This window comes from Echiichthys vipera (assembly GCF_963691815.1).
Source record: "Echiichthys vipera genome assembly, chromosome: 15".
Lineage (NCBI taxonomy): Eukaryota > Metazoa > Chordata > Actinopteri > Perciformes > Trachinidae > Echiichthys > Echiichthys vipera.
Genome location: NC_139840.1, coordinates 6,945,036 through 6,965,250, shown reverse-complemented (window position 1 = coordinate 6,965,250; position 20,215 = coordinate 6,945,036). Strand labels below are relative to the sequence as shown.

General features: G+C 40.9%; 2 protein-coding genes and 1 long non-coding RNA gene across 3 annotated transcripts; 1 reads left to right on the top strand and 2 right to left on the bottom strand.

Annotated features, from left to right (window-relative positions):
- Nucleotides 1-119: 119 nt before the first annotated feature.
- On the bottom strand, nucleotides 120-5,180 carry sdr39u1 (short chain dehydrogenase/reductase family 39U, member 1). Its single transcript, XM_083927983.1, has 6 exons — nucleotides 5,080-5,180; nucleotides 3,884-3,990; nucleotides 3,632-3,714; nucleotides 2,379-2,500; nucleotides 2,063-2,215; nucleotides 120-978 (listed from the first exon to the last, which is right to left on the bottom strand). The coding sequence occupies exons 1-6, from the start codon at nucleotides 5,093-5,095 to the stop codon at nucleotides 551-553; spliced, it is 909 nt and encodes a 302-aa protein (XP_083784109.1). The 5' UTR covers nucleotides 5,096-5,180; the 3' UTR covers nucleotides 120-550.
- Nucleotides 5,181-6,104: 924 nt separating this feature from the next.
- LOC310958069 lies at nucleotides 6,105-7,888 on the top strand. Its single transcript, XR_014593524.1, has 3 exons — nucleotides 6,105-6,190; nucleotides 7,376-7,401; nucleotides 7,676-7,888. It is a non-coding gene; the product is annotated as an uncharacterized lncRNA (long non-coding RNA).
- A 1,005-nt stretch (nucleotides 7,889-8,893) lies between these two features.
- On the bottom strand, nucleotides 8,894-14,500 carry ltb4r2b (leukotriene B4 receptor 2b). The gene is made up of 5 exons (XM_083928255.1): nucleotides 14,389-14,500; nucleotides 11,360-11,960; nucleotides 10,405-10,605; nucleotides 10,266-10,309; nucleotides 8,894-9,684 (listed from the first exon to the last, which is right to left on the bottom strand). The coding sequence occupies exons 2-5, from the start codon at nucleotides 11,939-11,941 to the stop codon at nucleotides 9,429-9,431; spliced, it is 1,083 nt and encodes a 360-aa protein (XP_083784381.1). The 5' UTR covers nucleotides 11,942-11,960; nucleotides 14,389-14,500; the 3' UTR covers nucleotides 8,894-9,428.
- Between the last annotated feature and the right edge of the window lie 5,715 nt (nucleotides 14,501-20,215).

Genomic DNA, 20,215 nt, shown 5'->3' with positions numbered 1-20,215 from the left:
ATAAAAAGTCACAACATAAGCACTTTACCCAGCTTTATTGTCACCCACCTTCAACAAATCATAGTCCATAAAACACATGCAGCAATTTGGACAGTAATGTGATATTTAAAAAGTCTCAATGGAGAATAGGACTTTCTCCTGCATGTTTCAGTACTTCAGGTTCACAGACAATCTGGAGAAATATCATCCCTTTACCAAAAGTCCAGAAGCACCAAAAGAGTTAATTTCATTTTTAGCATCATATGTAGTCCTTCAAAGCCTGAACAGATCCCAGTGCTCCCTTAACGTTCAAAGGGATGCTATCACACATGTATTCATGTCTATTCAGTCTCGGCCTCTCTGATTTATGCTGAGTGTGAACCAACTCTCAGAAAACCTTTTTAATGAAGTGGTCCTATGTGATATGGAACATCCAAACAGCCCTCAGACCCATTTGGGATCCAGAGTTTTTGATCAACGATTGATTTCAACGGTCATATTTGTTTAAAATCCAGTAAATATGAACAAATGACAGAAAATGTTAAGTAAGCTCATAGTCTTTAAACATCTGTTAACTCCCAGTGATCTGTTTCAGGGCTGAGGTCAAGTCTGGGTACTTGTAATCATATCCGGTCTCTAGAGTCCTCTTTGGTATGACTTTCTGGCCCTCCATGAGGACCATGGCCCTCTCAGAGCCCATTAAAGTGTTCATGACGAAGCCGGGCACAGGAAAAATGGTGGGCCTCCTCAGGGCCCGGCCTAGTTCTTTAGTGAACTCATAGTTGGTGTTCATTGCAGGTGCGACCCCGTTGAGCACTTGTGGTGAAGGCGAGGGGGTGTCAGCAGGGGGCTCCAGGGCGTGGGCGATGAGTCCTGCCATGTCTGAGACGTGGATCCATGGAAACGGCTGTCTTCCTGACCCCAGAGTGCCCCCAAGGCCGAGCCAGAAGGGGAGCATCATTTGTTTGATGGCACCACCATCGCGGCCCAATACCACCCCTGGATGACAATATGGCAAACATATGTAAAGTTTTCTTTAAACTCTTTTTAAACAGCCTAAATCTGAAAGAAGAAAGAAAACCAGTAAAGATATACCCTCATTAACCACCTAAAACCCTGCAGGTACATGCACACAGACTACCAAGATTCTGAAGAACGTTTAGAAATAAGCCCTAAAAAGAGACCTATCATGTAAAACTCACTTTTTCAGTGCTTGTGCACTTACATGTGGGTATTTGGGGTGCCTGCCAACCAACAAACTGAAATAAGAAAACCCAGTCAGCTTTTTTTGAGCTTCCTAGATCAGAAACCATGAAACTCAACAAGCCGTTCAGATTTGTCTCCCCTTCTTATGTCACGAGCAGCCTAGTCTGACTCAAAAAGGATAAAGCCTACTTCCACTCTCTGTTTTTAAGGGCACTGCCTGCCAAGTTCCCCCAAAGAGGGAGACTGGGATTGTTTTAGACAAATACAAACAAGCCAGAGCACTTTTTCTCTTCTATCCCAGAATGATAAGCCTGTCCTGCCAGACCATAATCCAGCACTGACGCAGTAGCAGTAGAGGAAAAAGGTGTGGCAATGCGAGAATATACCAAGGCTCATTAGAATATACCACCCCCCCTCAAATCTGAGAATCTCCCCCCATGGTTTGAGCGCTACCAAAGGTGCACCACAGTTTTCTCATCAGAGCACACCGGGCTCTTCCAGGAGGGGGTCTTAAAGAGACAGGCGCTAAAACGGAGCATTTCAGACAGAAGGTGAATACAGTTATATTCAGACAGACGGTCTGAGCAAAATAATGTGTTCAATGAACATTAATGCATGTGAACATGTTCCAGTAGAAACCCAAAATACAAGCATGAACCTGAAAATGAGCATAATATGTTTGTTTTACAAATAAATAAGAAATATAAACGTACTATTATTCTATATTTCTTTTATGCAAAACATTAAAATCTGACTAAAATATGCAACTCCCTGAATCAGGAATCTTGATACGGAAATATATGGTTACTAAGAACTAAACTACCAGGATTTTCTACAGTAACTTAAAGTGTTGTATGCGTTGTTGTTTTTCGCGTACCAGATCTGATGACGACTTGTTTGGTGGTTTGTGACACGTTCTCAGGAAGAAGTGCAGAGGCCTCCCACTCTTTTACAAGTTTGGAGAGGATGTCAAACGGTGTCCATTCACTGTCTTCTGTATACTCAGCTGTCAGACTGGGCTTATAGCAACCTGTGGGTCAAAAAGCAAAGGGGAGATATATACACACACAACACCGGATGTTACTGTCTTTATCCCTTTCTGTCATATATGTTTAGATTTGATATCTTTTTCTATATTAAAGGGTTTCTTTGGGGAACTTTGAGTTTTTCCTAATCCAAAGCGAGAGACTTACCTACACCTGATACCAGGACCCAGGAGTGAGGAGGACTGGGGGAAGCAGCAATGGCTTGAGCCAAAGCTTTGGTAGTGTCGATGCGACTGGAGAACAAATCCTTTTTAAAGCTTTCGTTCCACCTGAGACCATGAAAAACAGATCAGGTAGAGAGCCAGTAACTCATTCTGTACAGACATCGCAGAATTAGGTGTCCATTATATACATTTTTGGTGGATCTAGATAAGAGGTCAAAAGCAACATACTTAAGAAATTAAAATCTACATCTGAGCAGGACAAATGCACTTCATGGCAATAAGTATGTGGAGATGAAAGTCATGTGATTTCCGAACATCTCAATTCAAAGCTATAGACTTTAATCTGGTTCTATAATAGCCTCCACTCTTCTGGAAAACCTTTGCACACCAACATGGGAAACTTTGTCCTTTTCTTGTGTAACTGACGGCGCACTCACACTGTCCTTCCGCACCGCGCCCCAGGCTTTAGGGTACTTGTCCCCCCTCCCTCTCCCCCCGCGCCCCAGGCCCGTTTGTACTCACACTGCCTGGGCCTCGCGCAAATGCTTCTTGCTGTCCATACGTCATCACGCTGTAACACATCACACGCATTGATTGACGTCATCACGATGCGTGGCTTTGTTTACAAATCTTTCCACAGACCTCTGAGTTTTTGTGCGTCTTGTCGACTGTTTTTGAATCTTTTCATCGACCAAATCTGCAGTAAACACTCCACCTCCCCATCACACCAACGTGAACCTTTCGCCGCCATTGTTGTTGTTGTTAAATGTCCGCGCATGGTCCGTCCTTCTATTTACTATGTCCGAACAGGCGCACATAAATGATGTCAGAACCGCCGTAGGCATCGCGCTCGTGCTCGTACATCTACGCATGCTCGTACGTGTGCAAACGCGCTCTACAAAAGCCCACCTCTCTCAGACGGGCCGTGGACGGCCAGCTGGCCGCAGCTATGCGCGGAGCGGTTGCACTCGCACTCGTCAAACGCACTAGGCTTTAGCTGAAAAAACGGTTTTGGCCCGGTGCGGAAGGACAGTGTGAGTGCGCCCTGACTTTGAGCATGGGGGCATTGTTATGTAGAAACAGGAAACGACCTTGCCCCAAACTGCGCCCCTCAGCTCCAGACCAGTTTTGAACCGTGGTGTCTACAAACTTTTGACTGTTTGGTGTAGTAGCCAGTGGATGAGAGAGTGTGGCTGTATGTAGTGTGTAGTTGCAGGCTCTGTATTCATTTCTCACCATCTTAACGGGTTCATTAGATTCTCTCCAGCCAAGTTGACAGCGCCCTCACATGGCGGGAGGCCGTGAGACTCCAACTCACCCTGAAGAAGCAGAGAGGAAAACAAGTTCATGAATGGCTCTGGATTTAGAGACAAATGCAGAGATCTGAGACACAGCATAAAGAGGAAATTCAAAAGATTTCCCCCTTGATGAGAAATGACCTTGGTCCCCACTGTTTGATTAAAACTCTTCATTAACCTGAGATCATACCCATGTTATCTTCCCTGGACCAGGCTGGCGAGATATCACTGTGACCTCATGACCTTTGTCTCTGAGAAGGCGAGTCAGCTCGCGGCCCACAAAGCCAGATCCCCCTCCTACAAGGCAGACAATACAGAGAAATGCCCAGACAGATGATGCACACAGTCCATTAGTTAGCAGTTTTAATAAGTGTAGATGAATGTGTATGTGGCATTATCAGAGTCCATTAGTTAGCAGTTTTAATAAGTGTGGATGAACATGTATGTGGCATTATCAGAGTCCATTAGTTAGCAGTTTTAATAAGTGTGGGTGAACGTGTATGTGGCATTATCAGAGTCCATTAGTTAGCAGTTTTAATAAGTGTGGATGAAAGTGTATGTGGCATTATTAGAGTCCATTAGTTAGCAGTTTTAATAAGTGTAGATGAATGTGTATGTGGCATTATCAGAGTCCATTAGTTAGCAGTTTTAATAAGTGTGGATGAACGTGTATGTGGCATTATTAGAGTCCATTAGTTAGCAGTTTTAATAAGTGTAGATGAACGTGTATGTGGCTTTATCAGAGTCCATTAGTTAGCAGTTTTAATAAGTGTGGATGAACGTGTATGTGGCATTATTAGAGTCCATTAGTTAGCAGTTTTAATAAGTGTAGATGAACTGGTATGTGGCATTATCAGAGTCCATTAGTTAGCAGTTTTAATAAGTGTGGATGAACGTGTATGTGGCATTATCAGAGTCCATTAGTTAGCAGTTTTAATAAGTGTGGATGAACGTGTATGTGGCAGAGGAGGGAAAAGACAGTGTAGGGTATATCTGCACTGATGTTACTGATACACAACAATGATTATGCTGCATTGTGGTGAATTCACACACACAATGGACTGGAAGGTTGTCACTAAAAGCCCGACAGTCCCAAGGGTGGGCACTGCGCATGCGTAATGTACATGCTTACAAAACAGAAAACTGGACATCACAAACTAAGCTTTAGATAACAATTAAAAAACAAAGAGACCACTTTTAGGGTTTAATCACATTGGTGGCGCCATTTTTGTAACTGACATTGCTTGTACGTACATATTGCACACGTAACTAACTCAAGTTATGCCTTGAAGGTAACATAGGCTAAAGCTAGCTCGTAGCGTTATGTCACATTGACCTTTCCGAGGCGACTTTAAAACATATAAAATTATTAAATAACGTACGTACCTATTAAAACTCGCATGATCGATGAATTGCCGTCCAATGCTGACTTAAATAAACGCAGGTTGCTGCAGGTTTCGCCGTCTCCTTTTGACTGTAACACTGACTGAGTGGCGTCTGTGTCAAGTTTGTTTTCGCCTTTTTTGGACCAACAGGCGTTCCGTAGACAGGCAGATACGTCATTTTGTAGTTTAAGAGCACTGGAATAAAAAGATCAGGTGGCATATTTGTACATTTCTCTATTAACATAATTATATTTAAACAAAATGTGTGCATGTAGTGAGTCCTGGTTTCGTTTTTAATGAGATGAAAGATTAATAATTGTAATCGATGCATTAACTTGAATTAGTCTAATTACACAGTCTATACCTATAAGACAATAGACAGATAATAAACCATATGGTAAGTGCAAAAATTGTGAGATGATTTACATTTCTAATTTGCTCCAGGAGTACTGTTTTTTTGTGTTTTAATTATGGGACGTTGTGGCTAAAATTTGAGTGTATTTTAGTGTAAATATAAGCATTTCAGTGGGTACTTTCACACACACACATTTATAGGTATTAAATATATAATGCATTAATTGTGTTTAATATACAAAACAACATAACAATACAACTGCAAATTAATCAAAGAAAAAAAAACACAAACACAAACAATAAATATGAAGTGCTCTTGACAAATTGAGTAATATAGGGTATTTCAACACTATGAACCGGGGTCTAAAAACAGTAGTTATATACAGGCTACATAACATTATTTTTACCGTTGATGATATGAGTTATTTAATCACTGAGTAATTAATATATTATAATAAATAATAACATAATAAGTATGTATGTATGTGTGTTCAGTCACAAAAAGACTTCCCTGTCATAATGTGCCCCATTCACGGACATGTGTTTTTTGTGTTGGTGTCTCTTTTACTGCGCCAGAGCCGGAAGCTTCCTGTTGTCGACAGCAAACACGTGGTTTTGATAAGGACATAAATTGAGCCGCAGCTTCATTAACGCCCTCTCTTCTTCCTGGTCGCGGTGATCGAGGTCCTGGGTCCTGGGGCGGAGGGACCGAGAGACGGAGGGACAGCCTGCGTGATGCTTCATTTACGGTACATGTTGTTTTTGTCAGATTGGTTCATGTGTGCCGCAGTTAATGTGTTCATGTATCTGCTGGCGGCAGTTTGTTGCGGTTGTTGCCGCACGGATGGTCATTGTTAGCACGGTGGCTTCAGTAGCGCCTAACCGACCGCATGGTCCGTGCCAATGGTCCGGCCTGAAGCGTTAATGCACAGACTCCAGCTCAGATATGTGCTGTCTGTGAGTTAAAACTACTCTAATTAGAGACATAACAAACTCCCTCTTGCTCTTTCTGTTTTTTTAAAAATATAAATATAACGGTCTTGCATTCCCGTTACTTGGAGCACGCGGTGTTGCTCATGTGCATCAAGTGCGCAGTATAAATAAAGTTTATTATGAATTGGTTCACTTTTATAATCATGCTCTCTAATAGCCAAGTAAGGCCTCAGTCCTGCAATAAATCATGTTTATATGAAGATTATATATTTTTTAAACTTTCAGAAAAGTTTTATATATAATGTGGAGTTGTTATAAGAATTGCTTTATTCGTCCCGCAATGGGGAAATTCAATTTATATACAAAGCAATTCAATACAATTCAATATATACATTCAACTAATGGAGAGATGTTAGAGTGAGGGGAAGCCAGTGACTGGTGCCCTGAGCAGTTGGGGGTTCAGTGCACACAGGGCCTCGAACCAGCGACCCTCTGGTTCCCAGCCAAGTCACCTATGGACTGAGTTACTGCCCCCCCATAATAGCAGGTTTTTACGTTTTGTCCCACTCCCTTTAGTATCAACGGCAGGCAAATAACGGACCTGTGTCTGTCTAATGCAATACAACGCCACAAACTCAATCCTAGTTCAAACACAATGAATTGCATTCGCTTTAACTGGGTCTAATAACCTGGCAACTGAGTGTATTTTTAATATCGTGAAGCACAATGACCACCTGCTGCAGGCGTAGTACTGTGCCATCTTTCCTCTGAGCGGCTGTAGATGAATTGAAATAAGCCTCATTTCTGTTTCTAATCCCACGTAAAACTTCAGTTCTGCATTACAGTCAAACCTTAATGATGAGTTGCATGTGAGTCCGTGTTTCACCTGAACCTCATGATTATTCTTTCACTGCACTGATGGGTTTGACGAGTCAGATACTGGTGAAGATGTTTGTTGTTGAGAGTTTATACTAACATGTTTTGTGTTTTTTGTTTTAAGGATTTAAGAGGACTGGACTGGAGACATCTTGATAAGGTCAGTATTGGTCTCTTTATTTGCAAGAAAGTGCACTTGACTACACAAGTGGATGCTTTGCTGTCAGTTTATTAGGTCCATGTAGGTAATATTAATTTAGCGCTGTATTAAAACTTACCCTCCAGTTGTTAAAACATTTGTGCGGGCTAGATTATAATGGCTTTGTATAACTGGGGTAGATGCAACTCAATTGACTGCTGCCTCTAAAGTGACCATGAAGTTAAAATCATTTAAACAGTTTGATATTAAGTCTCCTATTTTCTTTGTTTTACAGGTAATGGATCACTGCATGAACAGAGTACACTGTTGGATCACCTCACTTCAGTATTTTGAATGTAGGACTACGTTGGATGTTTTCTGTGTTAGGTTGAAGAACAATTTGAAACCCATTAGTATGATTTGCTGCCTGAAAAAATAGTGTCTTAATAATCAAAGTCTGTGCACATGTGTAACATCAATTCCCTTATAATAAAAATCTTGACTCTGTATGTACAAACGGAAATCCACTGAATAAAGTTAAATGTGTTGAATGGACTGAATTTCTCAATCATTAGACCAGAATATGCACATGTTCATCACTATAATTGGATCAGGGGTGTCCAATCGTGCTCTAACAATGATCAAATATGTGAAAAGCTTCAGCTGCTTGATAACGAGCAGATCATTAGAAACAGGTGTGTTGGCGCAGGGAGAACCGTAAAACATGCAGGGCAGTAGCCCTCCAGGAGCAGGGTTGTACACCCGTCTTTTGGATACTAGTCCTCTCAAAAGCATTCATCTTCAACCGCTTGTCGCGGCGGGCTGGAGCCGACCCCAGCTGACATAGGGCGTGAGGCGGGGTACACCCTGGACAGGACGCCAGTCTATCACAGGGCACATAGAGCCGGACAGAGACATACAACTACAGGCAATTTTTAGAGTCATCAATTAACCTAATGCGTGCATTTCTTTGGATTGTGGGAGGAAACCGGAGAAAACCCACGCAGACACAGGGAGAACATGCAAACTCCACAGAAAGGGCCGGGATGTGAACCTGGAACCTTGTGAGGCGACAGTGCTAATCACTACAGCACTGTGTAGCCCAGTGAGACCTTATTCAAAGTGAGGTTAAAATGGCTGCCTGAGTTTTAGTGATTACTGTTGAAAAATCTTAAAGTGGGTAGCAAGGTTTCAATATGCTCTTTAAATGTCAGTGGTTTTGAATGAGGATGGAGATGTAAATCTTGTACCACCAAACTTAATTGAATAATAAAAATACATCTTAAATTGTGATGCGGTTAATTAACATTAAAGTGCTTCAAAGGCATCTGTGTATAACTCAAATGGGCTGAGATCGCAAAAGATTTAACAAACTATCTCTACAACAAGAGAACACATGAAAGCTTACATTACAAGATCTGTGGGACTAGGACAAACCGTAAAGTGTGTGTATATGTATATATATATGGGGAAACATCTACCAGAATTAGGTTTTTTATTATGAACAAGGTATGTTCTCATAAAGTTGAGGCAAAGCTCTACAACCTTTTTTATACAGTCAGTTTACAACATTTTGGTGTGGTGCTTTGTACTCCGGCCTTCAACTCAAGTGTGGGCTGATCTATAAAGGTACTGAATAACAAAACCGTTATCTGAAGTGTCCAAGCTACTGCTGACAAATACTGTAGCCTATATTAAACTACATTTAGTGTTATAAAGCATTTTAAATGTAGATTTATTACAAATACTAGATGGGGTAACCTGCAGAAAAGTGTTACCTCTTACAAATTCAAATTAAAATGATGCCAAACTCAATATAATTGTTTTCCTTATTGAAATCTCTAATTGCCACAATGTAATAAAGTAAAAAAGGTTTAAAAAAATATTTACAATTCTGATATACAGGCGTACAAGTGTCATTCATTGTCCCTGCACCACTGACTTGCAATCCATTTGTTTCTTTCAACATTATCTACAAAACACAATACTTTAAAAAAACGTTTCAAGGGTTCACTTTTTCAGCGCTCTCACTTCTGTTCCTCCCACACTCATCTCCCATTTTGTAAAGTAGGAGTTCCTGTGTCGTTTGAGGAGTCCACATTACTGAGCCCCACAGTGTCTTTAATCTTTTTGGTTCCTGAATGGTCCAATGATGTGCCCTCGAAGAGCCGAGCCATGAAGGCCAAGCCGTTCTGTCTGATGTAGGACTTCCCAGCGAAGGTGTAGAGGACGGGATTAGCACAGCTGCTGATGAAGGCTAACGCCGAAGTCACTGCACGACTGGACTGAGTGATGCGGTCCAACCTGCAGATAAACACAACATTTTAGACTACAACTAGTGTGGGAGCGTCCTTGAGAGCTACTTTGTTCTCTAACTAACTGATATGAAATATTATAAGTATATAAACTGAACTACTGGGCAGAAGCTCGGGGGTCCAAGGCGTCAGGAGGCCCCCTGGGGGCTTGATGTGTTTATTAAAAAGGCACAAAGCCACCACACGACTGCAGAGCGACACAGAATTACTACAAATAGTCACAAACTACTACAAATAGATTCTACATGACCAGACAGACTATCAATGTCAGCTTTGAAACAGAATAAAGTTACATCAGTCCAATGTGACTTTGTCTTATTCTTGTCTGAATGTGGAACTGGCTTTTTTGTGACCTCTTGCAACCTTTTTGCATTTAAAACAACAGTTAAATCAGCATTAACATGATGGATTAGAGCTTTAAAAACTGCATTTTGCTGACAAGAAGTAATAAAACATAGCCTACACATTTGTTTTCAGAAGATACATGAGAAAATAAATCAGATTTTCTCAGTCACCTCTTGTTATACTTCTGTAGTTGAGGAAAAAAGGTGAAAATCTTTTGTTACTCACTTATTTCTTGTGGGTGAATCCTCTGGGTACCACTGAGCAGCCACCTTGGACAGATCAAAACATTCAAAAGATCAGATCAGCGATTCAAAATCCATAGTGCGATTCATGTGATGTTACCTGGAACACGCCCTCAACACACCTGCATCATGTTGATCACATGGTACGGCAGCCAGAAAAGGCCAAACATCACCACGATAGCCAGGATGAGTTTCTCGCTGCGGACCTTTCTGCGGAACTTAGTCTGCCTCAGGCGTCTCAGGATGAGAACGTAGCTGATTATGATGACTGTGTATGGAAGAATGAAACCTGCCACCGTCTCAAAGGCGTACTGAAACCTCACCTGCACACAGGAGGAAACAAAACCGATGTGTTCATTCTAATTGTGTGTGTGAAATGTGAAGTACATATGTCTCTGTCGACATGACTGGATCTGTCAAAACAAGGCCGAGCAAGAAAAAACATACACCTCTACATCTGAAGCTGTTCATTCATAAAAACAGAGATACACCCTAAACGAGTTAGTCAGTATGATTATGATTTCATTTTAGCTTTTGTTTGTGAAGAAATAAGTCAGTAAAACAGCAATTTGAAGGACCAGTTTGTAGGATTTAGGGGGATATGTTGGCAGAAATAGGAAATAAAACTTGGACTTATAAAATGGGTCGCTCAAATCAAGCAATCTGTTTGATTCATAGCTGTGATACAAAAACCACATACAGTGGCTAATTTTCTGAACTTAAGCTATTATCTACGCTCTCCTCACTTGCAATATTTGATGACTGATAAAATGATGGTGACTATCGTTGCAACATGAGAAATTACACAAAAGTTAAAACTCTTAAATGACCAATTTTGCAGAACTAACACCAACTAAAGCATAAATGGATATATTGCGCGTAAGTCTACCAGATTTAAGTTTTCATCATGAACAATCAAGAGAACTAGGGACGTGTTCATGAAGTTGAGGCAAAGGTTCACAACATGACGGTGTGATGCTGTCTACATGTTTGTTTTCAGAAGATATACGTATGTGAAAATAAATGCGATCTTTTCAATCACCTGTTAATAGTTGCTAACAGCTGTAGTATACTTACATGTCGAGGCAGTGTGTGATTGGGCGCACACACCAGTCTGGTTCTATTCCTCTCATCTTTGTCCTCTCTCACGTCTCGAAACACCAGTGAGGGAATAGAAATTAACATCACCAACACCCATGTGCCTATGATCACCCTCCTCACAATCTTCCTGCTGACCAGGGAGGACAATCGCCTCGGCATCACCACGGCCACCAGCCTGTGGACGCTCATCAGTGTGATCAGAAAGATGGAGGCGTACATGTTGGAGTTGCACAGGTAGAACAGGCCTTTACACATGGCGTCACCGAACACCCACGTCTGCTTAGCCAGGTAGATAATGAAGAAGATGGTGAGGGCCATGAGGAAGCCGTCGGCACACGCCAGGTTGAGGATTAGGAGTGTGGTGACCGAGCGTTGTCGGATGCGCGCCAGGATGCTCCAGACGATGAAGAGGTTGCCAGGGACGCCCAGGAGGAAGACCAAGCCGAGGATAAGGGCACCCACGGTCGTGGAGATGTCATTGCTCACAACGCTGTCGTCCTCGGGGTTGTTCGTGCCATTGGGAATGGAAGTCAAGGGCGAATGACTGAAGTTGGGCATGTTAGAAGAGGTTCTGATCCTGAGGACGAGAGACAGTTAGAACCTAAATCTGTCTGGCACTGAGGTAAAGTGAAAGGGAGATGGATAGTGACAGGATTGGTGGAATATTGACAAATCAGGTCATCAAATAAGCCATCGAGACAATTTTCATGTAAAAATTATTGTCAGCTGGGATCGACTCCAGACCCCCGCTATCCCGACAGGGACAAGCGGTTGAAGATGAATGAATGAAAAACTATTAACGGAGAAATCTGGGCAGGGCCACTAACAGCTGGACGTGGCTTACACTAGCACGGCGCAGCACGGTGAAGGCATTAAAAAGGCTTTTTCAACCACTAATACTGCTCAAAATAACCCCAAACCTCTGCAGTAGAGTAAGAGGCCTTACACATTCACCAAAGCACTTAGGGGATCCTTCCTTTGGATTGCATTTACACATTGACTTAAATGGACTTTACTATGAGTTGGTAAGACTTATAAAACACTCTTTTAACAAACTCTGGGTTCATTTACTACGTTGTTGGTGCTTCGTTTTATGTGTAAGGACTCTTATCATGCTACTGCAGAGATTTAGTGTTATTTTGAGCAGAGTTAGTGGTTGAAAAAGTCGTTTAAATGCCTTAACTGTGCTGCCCCGTGCTAATTAGTGTTAGCTAACAGCCATTAGTTGTATGAGAGTTTAAGTAAATCTGCAGCTAAATAAAACTAAGCTAATGATCCATTTTCCCTTAACAGCCAGAGTCAGAGAAACTTTATCATGGATTATTACTAGTGTATCTTAAAATTCTGATGTACCAATTCATAATAATTTTTGTCCATTTTTAGCATTACAAACATGGATTTTTTTTACAGGTAGCAATTAGTGGACTTTCTTAAGTGTTGAATAAATAATAATAATAATTTGCATTTGTAGAGCAGCTTGAGCACACGGCGTACTTCATTCTGTCAACAATTTGATTATTTCTGCTGATTATTAAATGTTATGGGGGCAGAGATAAAGGTCTCTTCAGGTATACATGGTAGTTTATCACCTCAGTTTACAAACCTTATCTCACAAAGATTCAGAATGTTTTTTGTCTGTGGTAGTGGATGCAGACCAGCTGATAACAATGATCAGATCTAAGCTGAAGTGTGTTGCACGCCATTGCCGGCCCTAAAAGAGAACTTCCTCTTGAAGGAAATAGTAACTGTTAATGATGAAAAGAGGTAGTAAAGGAGGAAAAAGGGTGATAGTTACCATCAGTAAATACTATACCGGTAATTTGGTTTGTGTTTCTTTATTCGGTTTGAATTTGACATTCTACTATTTTGATCGTAGGCATGTTGGTGGCCTGACTGTTGGGTTTCCGATCACACTCCAAGACGTAGACGCAGCCTCTAAAATATTCACATCAGACCTTGTAGCCAACAGTGGAGCTCAAACTCAGAGGCAGCATGCTTAAACATGCCAAACATTAAGTAGTGCGTCAAAGAAGAGCAGTGGTTCGATTTCGACACAGACTTTGATCAGCTTTGGATCTTTTTTACTCGTCTTGTCTCTTTCTCTCTCACTGTCCTTTCAAGTGGACACTAATGCATGTGGAAGAGGTCACAGAAGGTTGACCAGAAAATTATACATGATGCAGAGACAGGAATGAAATCCACAATTCCCTTAGTGAGAACGAGACATCAAGCCCTTATTTCCTGATTAAGTCCTTACTTCCTTGCTCTGGTCCCACTTATGTAAACTATTGAATTTACTTTCCCCTGGAGGCCATAAACAAGAGCGGACGAGTAAACAAAGACAGAATTCAACAGAAAGCTATTTTTTCTTTCTGTCTGTCTTTTTAAAAATTTATTTATATAGTTATAACAAAAATCAGAAAACTGTTAAATGTTTTTAATTAAACTATAGGTGACGTTAAGCTGTTCAAACCCACAGGCGAACAAGCTAACAAATTATGACCTAATGTTGTAATGGATATGTGACATAAATGTACTGTTGTCATGGACACACTGCACTAAGGATAGAAACACTCATGTGATTTATGTTTAAATGACAAAGAAATAAACTGTAAGTACATGTAAGATAGATAGAGTGATACATGCAAGGTAGAATACAGCAATATAGTATTTCTGGCAATTTCAAGATCTAAAACGACAAATCAAAGATCGAGAAACCTCTGAAAGAATGTGAAAATCACCAAAACGCTGCAGAAAAACTCTCTTTGCCAATAAAGAAATAGTGATGGGTTTTCGTGCAAAGTTTAAAAATAATGAGTCATAGGTTTGCAATAACTCTTCTACGTGTAAAGAATCAATTCAAGAAAAAGTAAATTATTATTCTAAGATATAAAAAGAAAGAAAAAAGAAAGGGGTAGATGTTAGCACACTCTTACAGAGAGAGCCTGAGGGTGAATAAGAAGTCCTAAATCTAGTTTTCCAGTGAATGTTCAAGAGTGACTGACCTTTCTGGGACTTGCTGTTCCTCTGTGATGAAAGTCGGATTCAATTATCAGTCCACTGCTGCTCTCCGCTCTGTCTGACCGTGTTTCCACTGTGTGGCGGTCTCTGTTAGCTCTGTCCATAATAAAGTGAAACACATCCTGCACCACAGGCTGCAACATGCTGTGGTTAGAGACAGGGAGGCAGAGAGGCGTGTCCTTCCTTTTAAATCATCACTCACTCTCCCTCTTTCTAACTTCAGTGCTGTATACATATAGTACATGTCCATTTTTATGATCCTGTGGAATGTGTCTCAAGTATCCATTATGGCCTTTTATTTATGGTTTTTATAAATGCATGCATTCTTCTTGAAAGCATGTCCCAGTGTCATGTATGGAAAGGTGTATTTTTCGTGTCCTGAGGCTCTGTTCACTGTCTGTGAGTCAAGTGTTGCGTAATCTGAGGGAACAGAGGCGTATAGGTGATTCAAATTCTTGCACAAGCTAAATGTGTCATGGATTCTGCGCGCTCAAGTGCAAACATGCATACAGAGAGCACACACACACACACACACACACAAACACACAAAAAAAATCCCACTCACTAGTTCCTGCAAGTGTGTGATACTGATGGGAATGCTGGGTCTTACGAGAAAAAGTGGGGAAATGAAAGAAGCCCAAAGCCCTTGTCCAACGACATCCTGGCTCACGTTCATTCACACTTGGTGGAGACAAACCGATTACTGTCTTTACCTGATAGTTATGTCCGCCACTGAACAGCTGAAATAGAGAAGCTGGAGCCATAATCAACTAAGTGATCATTAGACCGTTTACGATAGTTTCACCAAAAAAACAAATACTTTATCACTTTGAAATCCTGATTTAAAAGCTGTGTTTCAACTGATGAAAGGCAAGATTTACCCGTGCTTACGGGTGTTGGAGACTCCATATGTGAAATAAGTTAACTCCACTCGACTCAACATTAACTTTATTTATTTATTTATTATGGACCAAAGTGCTGTACAGTTCAGTAAACAATACAATAAGAAAAATACACATAAAATAGAGTAGACAGGCGTCAAGCTCAGCCTAAATGGAAAGCCATGGAGAAAGGGTGGGTCTTCAAGAAGGACTTAAAAACCTCTAGGCTCTGGGCTGATCTAATATGCGAGGGTAAGCTATTCCAGCCCAGGGGCAAAGGCTCGTTCCCCTCTGGATTTCAGTCTGGTCCTGGGGACTTCTTGCAGCAGTTGATTTGCTGACCTCAGCGCTCTGTCTGGAGTGTGACAATGTAAATGTTTAGATAAATAAAGAGATGCCAGTCCATTTAAAGCTGTTTAAAAGTGGAGTGATGCCAAAACTGGTGTAATGTGGTCACGCTTTCTTTTACCAGTCAGGAGACGAGCTGCTGCATTTTGCACAAGCTGCAGGCCACAAAGTAACGTCTGGTCGTTACCAATATACAAAGAGTTACAGTAATCCAGCCGTGTAGAAATAAAGGCATGGATCACTCTTTCTAAGTCTTTTGGAGGAAGATAGGCCTTAATCTTGGCTCGGAGTCGCTGCTTGTCAAATTTAAAAGCGCTATCTAATGTTACTCCGAGGTTCTTGACACAAGAGCGGGAAGTAGGAGTAAGTGGGCCCAGAATACCAGCAGGATCATCTATAACATCACGCCCAAACATAATTAACTCAGTTAGGTCGAGAACATTTATGTCCATGTTTTTACATCAAATCAAGGGCTGCAATGTGTCTTCACTCTTGGTTAAGTTAAAGCCTTTTGTGGCTTAAATCTGTCTCAAGTGATGTCACTTGCTCCTTATCTCTGCTTGAGGAAGCAATGGCATTTATTTTGCAGGTGTTCGGTCATAAACGGACATATTGGGATAGACTTAAAGTTAAGGGATCACCAAAGTAATTAGGATTAATGGACTGAGTAGCATGCATGCTTTAAGTCTTGTACAGTTGTTGAGGTATTTCAGTCTGGACCAAAGTGGTGGACCGTCTGGCCGACCAGCGGACCAACAGACTGACAGTCATTCATGGAGACATGCTGCTAGCGTGGCTGACATATAAGTGGCTTATTCTTGGACACGTTGGAGGTTGACAAAACAGTTGAACTATATGTCATAAAGTTATAGAGATTATTTAGAAAATGAAGTGGTTAAACATGCAATAAGCCACTCATCGATATTTTTTCTTTGTGTGTTTGGTTCTGATAAATAAAGACACCAGATCTGGTATCATTGTGCTCATCCATGTATAATTTAAAGAAGCACATATAATAGAAAGCAAAGGGATATACTGTAGACATAAAATATATATATATATATATATATATATATATATATATACACGCTGTGACTGGAATAAAATAATTTTAGCAAAGGAAACACCACAGACTTTGGTTATACCTTTTGGCTCAGACCACTTTAGGGCACTGCTGCACTGTACTGGGGTTTATACACTTAATATCTCCGAAACACTGACTTAAATATGTGTTGATTATTCATTGAAAGGATCTCCATGCATGTATTTCTTTGGTACATTTCACCTGCTGCTACTGTTGAAGGGCGTGGTTCACCTCCTTAGCGCTGAATGTGATGATGTTTGCTCATTGTATATAATATTCTACAGAACGTACCACCACGACTTCATAAAAACCAGGTATCTTCAGTCAACTATGGACAGTTGTTGGACAGTAATGATGTTCAATCTAAACAAAAGTCTCCATGTCTGACAGCTGTCACCTATTTGTCTTTATGTTTCTATAGAAACCCTCCCCTCCTCTTTCACTGCTCTGATAAGAAGTTATAAAGACTCTGACAGGATGTAGTCCAGTATACACTCATCCAGTTTGTTATGCAGTAAATCTGTTATTGGACGTATGTATGTCGTTGAATTGTAAATATTTGATATCAGAGCAACACTCTATTATATAAGCAGATCAATAGGCAAAAAAACAAATAAAAAATAAAATCGTCAATATATGGTTAAGAAGTCAATAAAAAAGTTTTAACCAGTCGGCTGATATACCTAAAAGTCAAACAACCCTCTCTCATCTCTCTCTCTCATCTTCATCCGCTTATCCGGGGTCGGGTCACGGGGGCAGCAGCTTTAGCAGGGGACCCCAAACTTCCCTTTCCCGGGCCACATTAACCAGCTCTAACTGGGGGATCCCGAGGCGTTCCCAGGCCAGTGTGGAGATGTAATCTCTCCACCTGGTCCTGGGTCTTCCCCGAGGCCTCCTCCCAGCTGGACGTGCCTGGAACACCTCCCTAGGGAGGCGCCCAGGGTTCATCCTTACTAGATGATCCTGAACCACCTCAACTGGCTCCTTTCAACGCAAAGGAGCAGCGGCTCTACTCCGAGTTCCTCACGGATGCTGAACTTCTCACCCTCTCTCTAAGGGAGACTCCAGCCACCCTCCTGAGGAAACACATTTCGGCCGCTTGTACCTCGTTCTTTCGGTCATGACACGGCTTTCATGACCATAGGTGAGGGTAACCCTGTCTCCTGGAATTTACGTTTATAAAACTATTTTGTTTTGCCTAATGTGTGTTAAAAATACTAACATATATGTACAAAGTTCCATTGCCTTTTATTTTTCAATTATCATCTCCACTTTATCAACGGATCAAACACTTTGTGAAATATTTTGTAATCTTTTCAAACTCAGTAGTGATGATTTATATATTTATATCTTCACCTCAGTATGTATCTTTTTAAAACAATGCCACAAGTTTCACTCATCCTTTTACTTAATGCATGTTTTTTTTTAATTTTTTTTTAGATGTTTTAGTTACAATCTACTTGTTAAAACAAAACACAAATGGAGTAAAAATGTTTGAATGAGCTGACCATAGATATAGTTATTTAGTCTCTGAATATATTAAGAAGAAGAAGAAGAAGAAGAAGAAGAAGAAGAAGAAGAAGAAGAAGAAGAATTCCTTTATTTGTCCCGCAATGGTATTTTTTTTTCTCATTTTACACACACAGGCCCGAAATACACACACATGCGCAAACAGGACCTGTATACATGCAACTAATGGAGAGATGTTAGAGCGAGGGGGCTGCAAGTGACCGGCGCCCCGAGCAGTTGGGGGTTCGGTGCCTTGCTCAACAGCACTTCGGCAGTGCCCAGGAGATGAACTGGCACCTCTCCAGCCAGCATATTGTAACTATATGTAGATAAAGTAATATTGAACAGCACAAAATGTAGGCCCCTGTTCCTTTAAAGCGATTGACTCAATCAGTGTGTCTCTGACTGTCAGGGCTTCAATGATAACAATAATGTGTGTCCCCAGGCTGTGAAAGCTGACAGGAGAGTGACTGTAAAACTGTTCTGTCTCTCACCACACGATGGCAACACGTCCACAGGAATCTGCAATTCTCTGTTCCATAAACTTGACACTCTGCAGTTCCTCCTGTGTGTTGCACTCATCCATCTCATTGCAGCGCTCCTTTAAACACTTTATTAGCCATTCAACTCCCCAAACTTTCCATTTCTCGAGCGGCTCTGTCTGAATGACTGAGCATGTGCATATACATACCTGGCTGCATGTAGTTCAGCTTTATTAGCCAGTTACTGCAGTCTTTGTTTGAAGTCTCACTGCTTGTTCACATATAAAAACTCATAAAACTAGAACAGTTCTTTTTTACCACTTTGGCAAACCAAGTTTCTGGAATTCAGGATTCCCATGTAAAGACTAGTGTGTTGTTAATGTGGACTTAGATGAAGTCAAAGACAGCTAAATCTATAAAACAACTTACATATCACACTGATATCTCACACATTGTACATATTTATCACATACAGTATATGCAGGCCTTGTATACGGATAACTATCTTCCCAGTAAATATGATTTAGTTTTCCTTTTTTTTTAATTTTCTTCCATTAATGCTACTTTTATATACAGTTATATTTGATTCCAGTCTAATTTATAATATTTGACCATTACAGTTTGCAGTTAATACATTGTCTGTGTGCGTGTAGCGTGGAGAGGGCATCCCTTTTCTCTCCATTACGGACTTCCCTCCACATTAAACCGACATTATTCACATCCAAAAACGTTTCAAAAACAGATTGGACACATCTCAGAACACCACCCTTTTCATTTTGGTTTGGATGAGGAAACTTGAACTTTTCCAAAACAATGACGTCGTATGTCTACTTAGACACAACTGAGGAGTGTGTAACTGTAAAGTTAGGAAACCAACTTCCCTCCAGCAAAAAAAAACTTGAACCTGACTCAACTTTGGCCACAACACAATGAGATATTAATCCAGCAAAGCTGGGTTGGTCCGTCAAATACACGCAGGCGTATTTATGAAGAAGAAGAAGAAGAAGAATTCCTTTATTTGTCCCGCAATGGGGAAATTCTATTTTTTCACTCTATTTTTTTTTTCATTTTACACACACACACGCACACACACACAGGCCCAAAATACACACACATGTACAGACAGGACCTATACATGCAACCAATGGAGAGATGTTAGGGCGAGGGGGCTGCCAGTGACCGGCGCTCCGAGCAGTTGGGGGTTCAGTGCCTTGCTCAACAGCACCTCGGCAGTGTCCAGGAGATGAACTGGCACCTCTCCAGCCACGAGTCCACGCTCCATACATGGTCCACACAGGGACTCGAACTAGCGACAGCATTCAGATCCAGTCATTTCTTTTTTATTAATATCATACACATTTATACAGTTACAGTGATCTAATCACTTCAATTCTATGTTTGCAACACTTGTGTGAAATATCTGTTTGCAGTGCACTTTACATGGAAGTGTTAGTTATTTATTTTTGCTACTTTATTTGTTTATAAATAATATTAAGTACATTTATAT

Excerpts from the sequence above, each read along its gene's own strand:
- sdr39u1 (XM_083927983.1), bottom strand. Across the intron at positions 2,501-3,631 it reads CTAATGAACCCGTTAAGATG|GTGGAACGAAAGCTTTAAAA; the intron begins GTGAGAAATGAA and ends TCATGGTCTCAG. Across the intron at positions 2,216-2,378 it reads GGTCCTGGTATCAGGTGTAG|GTTGCTATAAGCCCAGTCTG; the intron begins GTAAGTCTCTCG and ends TTTGACCCACAG.
- ltb4r2b (XM_083928255.1), bottom strand. The coding sequence starts at position 11,941 with ATGCCCAACTTCAGTCATTCGCCCTTGACTTCCATTCCCAATGGCACG. Across the intron at positions 10,606-11,359 it reads ATCACACACTGCCTCGACAT|GTGAGGTTTCAGTACGCCTT; the intron begins GTAAGTATACTA and ends TCCTGTGTGCAG. Across the intron at positions 10,310-10,404 it reads ATGTGATCAACATGATGCAG|GTGGCTGCTCAGTGGTACCC; the intron begins GTGTGTTGAGGG and ends GATCTGTCCAAG.